The sequence below is a fragment of the Poecilia reticulata genome, unplaced genomic scaffold (assembly GCF_904066995.2).
Source record: "Poecilia reticulata unplaced genomic scaffold, P_reticulata-male-v2 Scaffold_141, whole genome shotgun sequence".
Taxonomy (NCBI): domain Eukaryota; kingdom Metazoa; phylum Chordata; class Actinopteri; order Cyprinodontiformes; family Poeciliidae; genus Poecilia; species Poecilia reticulata.
In genome coordinates, this window is record NW_027675239.1 from 22,501 (window position 1) to 30,304 (window position 7,804).

The following is a 7,804-nucleotide window of genomic DNA, read 5'->3' on the forward strand; positions in this document are numbered from 1 at the left end:
CCGCCTCCTCGCGCCCCCCCCCGGGCCCGCTTTGGCGCAAATCGCTTAAAAATTCGTTAAAAATCGGGGGAACGTCCTAGGCGAAATCGGAGACCACCGGGGCACTCCTGGGACTCGCCCGGTTCTTCCAGTATATAGTTTGCCTAGGTTCCGTACGAATTTGAAATCCGGGCCTGGAGCAACAGAGACATACAGGCCTGCAGAACCAGGCTGGGACATCCAGGCACAGACATCCAGGCCTGCAGAACCAGGCTGGGACATCCAGGCCTGCAGAACCAGGCACAGACATCCAGGCAGAGACATCCAGGCCTGGACATCCAGGCAGAGACATCCAGGCCTGGACATCCAGGCACAGACATCCAGGCCTGGACATCCAGGCACAGACATCCAGGCCTGGACATCCAGGCACAGACATCCAGGCCTGGACATCCAGGCACAGACATCCAGGCAGAGACATCCAGGCCTGGACATCCAGGCAGAGACATCCAGGCCTGGACATCCAGGCACAGACATCCAGGCAGAGACATCCAGGCCTGGACATCCAGGCCTGGACATCCAGGCAGAGACATCCAGGCCTGGACATCCAGGCACAGACATCCAGGCCTGGACATCCAGGCCTGGACATCCAGGCAGAGACATCCAGGCCTGGACATCCAGGCACAGACATCCAGGCAGAGACATCCAGGCCTGGACATCCAGGCACAGACATCCAGGCCTGGACATCCAGGCACAGACATCCAGGCAGAGACATCCAGGCCTGGACATCCAGGCCTTGACCTCCAGGCCCACACCCAGACTTGGCTCCGGGGTCAGACACAGTCTTGGAACCCCCCCCCACCCCCGATAGAACCAGGCTCTCCACACGAGTATGTGAACCCACACTTAAGCACCCCTCCTCGGACTAAACCAAGCAGTACGCAGGCCCTGGAAGCTCGTGCCCCTGGTAAGGCAACTCAGTTTTACGATGTGGCCTTGGGTTGACCGGGGAGAGGCTACCCTCCCCAGCCTCTTCCGGCCGAGCGCCCCCTGTCCGGTCCCTGGATGGGACTTAGACTTTTTCTCGCCATCAACTGAGAACCGGGCCTGCCAGGCCCACCGGCCGAGCACGTGTACCCACACTTAAGCACCCCTCCTCGGACTACACCCAGCAGTACGCAGGCCCTGGAAGTTCGTGCCCCTGGTAAGGCAGCAGGACTTAGATTCTGGTAAAAAATGTTGGGTTTCTCCATAGGTTTAACTGGAGAGTGTTCGCTGCGTACCCGAATTTTGCACATCTTCTAACGGCCACCAACAGGGCAATTTTGACCCGATCGAGATGCGGCTTGGCAGCCTTTGCGATCTCGTCTCGGCCTACACACATACCGAATTTTGGAGCTCTAGCATCAAAGCTTGGCCCTTCAGAGCCATGTGCGGTTTTCGGACCCCAGGTCCGGATCGACACAAGGGGGCGTGCCTGAATTGAAAAACCGGTGACATTAGTTCCATGTGGTCGGACTGAACACCCCCACGAAGTTTCAGCTCCGTTGGACCACGTTAAGTGGGTCTCCCTGGTGTTTGAATTTCGTGTTTCCAGAAAAACCGCTCCATTGATTTGAATGGGAAATGGCCGCCCGGAACCATAATTTTCCACATATTCTAACGGCCACCAACAGGGCAATTTTGATCCGATCGCGATGCGGCTTGGCAGCCTTTGCGATCTCGTCTAGCTCTTTAAACGTACCGATTTTTATAGCTCCAGCTACTACGGTTCTTGCTGGGGGGCCGGTGCCGTTTTTAGAAATGGGGGGTCCGGATCGACCCCACAGGGGCGTGCCTGGATTGAACAAGCGGTGGCATACGGTCCATGGGGTCGGACTGAACACCCCCACGAAGTTTCAGCTCTGTGGGACCACGTTAAGTGGTAATGCCACGCGGTTTTATTTCCAGTTACCATAACCCTATTTAGAGGACTTAGAGCTAACCTGGCCATCCGGCAGCATTTTGGGCCTACTTTGAAAATTCCCCACGGCCGAACCGAACCTCGCGGGCCCGCGGGACCGGGGGCAGACGAAAGAGCTCGACCTCGAGTATTCCATTCCAAGTAGACCCGATTTTTAGCGCGCACGGCGGCCGCGCGGCGGCCGCTTGAAAATCGCAAAGTCGCTCAAAAACACTTTGAACTTTTTTCGAATGCTGCCGAATGGCGACCTTAACGATATATCCCCGCGATCGACACCAGGTGGCGCTTGACATTTGGGCGCATCGGGTTTTGCTGCCTTGCGGCAACTTCTCCCGAATGGCCGGGATGCTTCCCGGAGTCACCCCTCGCTGACATTAGGCAGCACCGCCTCCTGCCTCCGGGTGTCTGGGTGTCCCCCCCGCCCTCGTGAGCCCTTGTAAGTGCTGCCACTCTTTATCTCTGTTTGCGAAGTGGTCCAGTAAGCCATCTCTCGCCCGGGAGGCCCGGGTTCGCGGCCCGCTCGCACAGAGAACCCTTTTATGTACAAATTCTTGGAAAGGCGCTTTAACCTTTTTTGCCAAAACCATAGAAGAAGCCAAAAGTACCAGGAGCCGAGTCAACCCTCGTGGTTTGTGTAGTCCTGGGGCTGAGCCGTTCGCGCTCCACCCGAGAGACCTTGGTTCGATTCCCTCTGGCTACACAAATCATTTTATTTTTTTTTTGCAGAGTCCCGTTCCGCCAAATGGCTGGACACTCCCAGCAAATGGCTGGACCCTCCCCGGGACTCCGACGCCCTCAGCCCCGCGGCAAATTGTCAAAAATACCCATGCCTGGTTCTACGGAACCGGGACCGGTCCCTGGACCTCCACTGGACCGGCCCCGGTCCTGGAGGACCAGGGGGGGGGAGTTATGGAGCTTTTTTGCCCGGGGTAGGGACACCGAACCCCGGGTAGGAGCTCAGACATTTGGAAGCATTACCCCATGATTCCGGATGTCCGGATCGGATGAGGTCATAAGCACTATGAGCCAAGGCAACCCACATGGCTCGAGTAGTCTTGCGGTATATCCCCCTTCCTTTCCACTTCGGCGCTCTCCCCCCAGCGACCGGGGTACGATTCCCACAACCTACTTAAGCCTTTTCTTTTTTTTTTTTTTTTTTTTGTTTGGCAAGTCACCTTCCGCCAAAATGGCTGGACCGAACCTAGCCAAACTATATACTGGCAGAACCGGGAGAGTCCAAGGAAGGTGTTGGCGGCCTCCGATTTCCTCCACGACCTTGCTCCGATTTTTAATTAATTTTTAACCGTTTTAAGGAAAAACGGTCAAAAATACCCTTTCCCGAGGTCCAATCGAACCGGGACCGGGATCGTCGTGCTCCACGGATTGCCCCGGTTCGGCCATTTGGAGGGATCCCTCCTTATGTCAGACTTACTCGAGGTCATAAGCACTATGAGCCAAAGCAACCCACATGGCTCGAGTAGTCTTGTGGTTTATCCCTTGCGGCGGCCCTCCGCAGACCGGGGTACGATTCCCACAAGCTACTTAAGCCTTTTCTATCTTTTTGGCCGACGACAGACATAAGCAGGCACTCTAGACGTCCGGATACCCTTTTCAGTCTCCTTATATCTCTTTTCTATTTTATTTTTGCAAAGTCCCGTTCCGCCAAATGGCTGGACCGTCCCAGCAAATGGCTGGACCCTCCCCGGGACTCCAACACCCTCAGCCCCGCAGCAAGTTGTCAAAAATACCCCTGCCTGGTTCTCTGGAACCGGGACCGGTCCCTGGACCTCCAGTGGGCAAGCCCCGGTCCTGGAGGACCAGGGGGGGGAGTTATGGAGCTTTTTTGCCCGGGGTAGGGGCACCGAACCCCGGGTAGGAGCGCAGACATTTGGCAGCATCCCTGGATGTCTCCTTATGGCAGGGGACTTTGTCAAAAAAGCACAAGTCCCGTTCCGCCAAATGGCTATACCGTTCCACCAAATGGCTGGAACCCAAGCCCGGGGCAGGCACCCGGACCCGGGAAGAGGCTCAGACATTTGGTGGAATCCCTGGACGTCTCCTTATGGCTCATGCCCCTGGTAAGGCAGCCATCTGGCAGCATTACCCCATGTTTCTGTATGTCCTGACATCCGGCAGCATTACCCCCTGATTCCGTATGTCCGGACCTGGCTGGACGATCCTCGATGTCATAAGCACTATGAGCCAAGGCAAGCCACATGGCTTGAGCGGTGTTGCGGTTCATGGTTCCCCCACTTGCAATGGATGCCTAATGGTTGGGGGTTCAAATCCCAGGGCGACGTTGATGATGATGATGATGGGGAGCGGAGCCGGAGCCCTCAATGAAAACCATTAAATTACAGGAGGCACTTCTGATTAAAGACATCCCTTTCGTGGTCAGACGTGGTTTGGGTCAGACTAACCACAAGACCATTCGAGCCACATTTTACATTATTAAATAATAAAAAAAGAACATCTTGCTTTGAACCTGCCATTCCCCGGCAGCAAGTCCTGCTGCAAGATGTCAGCCATTTCGAGAGAGCAATGTTTCGAAATGGCTGACATTTTGCAGCAAAGAGATGTCTCTCGAAACGGCTGACATCTTGCAGCAGAGTGGGATGTTTTGAAATGGCTGACATCTGTTTGCTGCAGGATGTAAGCCATTTCGAAATATCCCACTCTGCTGCAAGATGTCAGCCATTTCGAGAGAGCGATATTTCGAAATGGCTGACATTTTGCAGCAGAGTGGGATGTTTTGAAATGGCTGTAATTTTCACTAAGAGAAAATGAACAATTTCCAAAAAAGAGAACATGATTAACTTTAATAAACAAACACTGAAATCTAAAAAACTATGTACAATATAATATAAAATATATAAAACACACACACACACTATTTACAAACTAAATATAACACACACTGCAAAAATTCTAAAACTATTTACAAACAATTAAATTTAACTACTATAAAACACACACACACTGCAAAATTCTAAAACTATTTACAAACAATTAAATTTAACAACTATAAAACACACACACACAGCAAAATCTAAACTATTTACAAATCAATTTTTTTCCCGGCTGACGTTGCGCGTGCGCAACGTCAGCGGAATGGGGCTTGACCTCCTCCTCCTCTGCCCTCTTCCTCGTCCTCTCGTAGTTGGGGGAACGCGGGACCTCAATAAAGGGACCCGCCGAAACAGAGGAGAGGGGTCCGGTTGTTCGGCGGTGGAGGGCCGGGTTTCTCGGCGGCGGTGGAGGGGCCGGGTTTCTCGGCGGCGGTGGAGGGGCCGGGTTGCTCGGCGGCGGTGGAGGGCCGGGTTGCTCGGCGGCGGTGGAGGGGCCGGGTTTCTCGGCGGCGGTGGAGGGGCCGGGTTTCTCGGCGGCGGTGGAGGGGCCGGGTTGCTCGGCGGCGGTGGAGGGGCCGGGTGCTCGGCGCGGTGGAGGGCGGGTTCTCGGCGGCGGTGGAGGGGCCGGGTTTCTCGGCGGCGGTGGAGGGGCCGGGTTGCTCGGCGGCGGTGGAGGGGCCGGTTGCTCGGCGGCGGTGGAGGGGCCGGGTTGCTCGGCGGCGGTGGAGGGGCCGGGTGCTCGGCGGCGGTGGAGGGCCGGGTGCTCGGCGGCGGTGGAGGGGCCGGGTTGTTCGTCCTCCGGAGTGGGTGCAGCGGCGGCGGCGGCTTCTCGGCCCTCCTGCACGTCCAAGGACATCTCCGTCTCGGGCACGGACGACTGGGTGGTCTCTGTGAGAGACGACGGGGTGGGCTCTGTGGAGTGCGTGCTATATGAGCACGCCGTGCCCTCCGTCGTCTCGGACGCACAGGAGGACGCGGGTGGGTCGCTGCTGAGGGAACCAATGTTTCCCTCCGAGGAGTCGGAGGGATGCTGGAGCGCCATGCTCTGTAAGGTGACAAGAAGGTTTCAAACGTGAGAAAATTGGAGGAAGCAGTAGTACCGTTTGGGAGAAGCTGTGAAAGCTGCAGAATGGCCTGCCATTTCGCAGCTTTCGCAGCTGCTGCCAAATGGCTTCGAGGCAGGTAAGTAACCCAGGTAAGTCTAGGAGAGAGAGATGAGAACCCACCCTAGTCCTCTTTCGCGGAGTATCCACCTCCGACTCCTCCGTCTCCGACTCAACCACCGCCGCCGCTCTCTGAAATGAGAAAAAACAACAGTGAGTAGGGTGTGCGAGATGGAAAGAGCCATTCGGCAGCAGCCGAGAAAGCTCCCGAATGGCCAGCCATCCGGGAGCTTTCTCAGCTGCTGCCCAATGGCTTCGAGGCAGGTAAGTAAGTCTACGAGAGATAAAAACACCCACCTTTTTTCTTGGAGTCTCAAACTCCTCCGACTCCTGAACGGACGACGACGACAATGACGCCGCCGCCGCTGCTGCTGCTGCTGCAGCAGTGTCCTCCGCCGGCACCACCACCGCTCCCTGAAATGTAAAAAGAACATCGATTTGGTTGTGCGACATGGAAGGAGCCATCCGGGAGCTTTCTCAGCTGCTGCCGAATGGCCAGCCATCCGGGAGCTTTCTCAGCTGATGCCGAATGGCCAGCCATCCGGGAGCTTTCTCAGCTGATGCCGAATGGCCAGCCATCCGGGAGCTTTCTCAGCTGATGCCGAATGGCTTCGAGGAGGCAGGTAAGTGAGGCAGGTAAGTCGAGGGACACGTGAAAACCCACCTTTTGGGAAGATGGGGATTTCCCCCACCTCTTCCCGGGGTCGGTGAGGCTGTCGAACGTTTTACGGATCGCCGCGAGCTGGCTGCAGGACCTGTCGACGGCGTAGTATTTCTCCGCCGTCGACACGTCGTGGCACATCACTGAGGAGATAACCATTCGCTCATCCGGGGGCAGGTGATCCCTCGCCTTCTGAAAATAAGGCAAGTTAACAACATTTCCTCGTTACCGTTATTAAACGCAAAACGTTAGATAATCACTTACGTAGGTGGCGATGGACGTCCTAATATCGGTCACCGTCGGGGTGCCGGGCAAGCCCAAGTTGGCCCACTCCCTCTGCATGGGCAACAGGAGCTTGCAGCACTGCTTGTTGGCCTCGGTGAAGATAACAAGGTCCGTCTTCGGATGGAGTCTGGCACGGATGGCGAGCCACCTCTCCACCCACCCAAACTCCTCCTGGGTCAGGTACACCTTGGCCGAGCCGAAGGCTCGGTTCGTCTTATGTTCCTTAACCTTTTGGGAGGGAGAGAGAGAGAGAGAGGGGGTTGGGTTCCTCCCTGCCATTCCACGGCAGGACTCGCTGCTGCGGGATGTCCGCAGCAGCGAGTGATGATCCCAGATGGCAGCATGAACACTACATCCTTCGACCTACGTTTATGAGGAAGCCCTCGTCCAGCTCCTCATCCCTCGTATCCCTGGCCTCGGCGACCTCCAGAACCGTCATGTTCTGGAGGACGCCTGTCCTGTGGCCGTACACACAGGAGAGGTAGAGGGCGAGGAGCGCGTGGAACCTCCTCACGTCATCCCACGTTAGGAACTTCTCCAGGGTGTCTGAAAAGAGGAGGAAAAAAATTTCAAGGAACCCATTAAAAGGCCTGGACACAGGTACGAGACACACACACACACACACACACACACACACACACACACACACTCGAGGTGACAAAAGTCTATCTCACCAAGGACGCAGAGGATCTCCTCCTGGCACCTGGCCCGGCAAGCGCGGAGGTGACGCTTGGGGACCAGGTGCCTCAGCTTCGCCCTCTTGACCATGATCTGCCTGACCGCCACCCTTCGACCCAGGCCGGAGACTGCTGTGCACAGGGCCCTGTGCACAGCAACCAGGGTGCGCTTGGACACCCGGGAGGTGGGCGGAGGGGTCTCCCGGAAATACCTCAGGAACTCCATACAT

The 7,804-nt window shown here is 56.3% G+C and overlaps 1 protein-coding gene across 1 annotated transcript; it reads right to left on the bottom strand.

Annotated features, from left to right (window-relative positions):
• Nucleotides 1-3,902: 3,902 nt before the first annotated feature.
• On the bottom strand, nucleotides 3,903-7,794 carry LOC145550664 (uncharacterized). Its single transcript, XM_081604485.1, has 8 exons — nucleotides 7,572-7,794; nucleotides 7,265-7,443; nucleotides 6,877-7,125; nucleotides 6,616-6,801; nucleotides 6,249-6,365; nucleotides 6,015-6,083; nucleotides 5,063-5,833; nucleotides 3,903-4,205 (listed from the first exon to the last, which is right to left on the bottom strand). Exons 1-8 carry the CDS (start codon nucleotides 7,663-7,665, stop codon nucleotides 3,903-3,905), a joined length of 1,968 nt encoding a protein of 655 aa, XP_081460611.1. The 5' UTR covers nucleotides 7,666-7,794.
• Nucleotides 7,795-7,804: the final 10 nt, after the last annotated feature.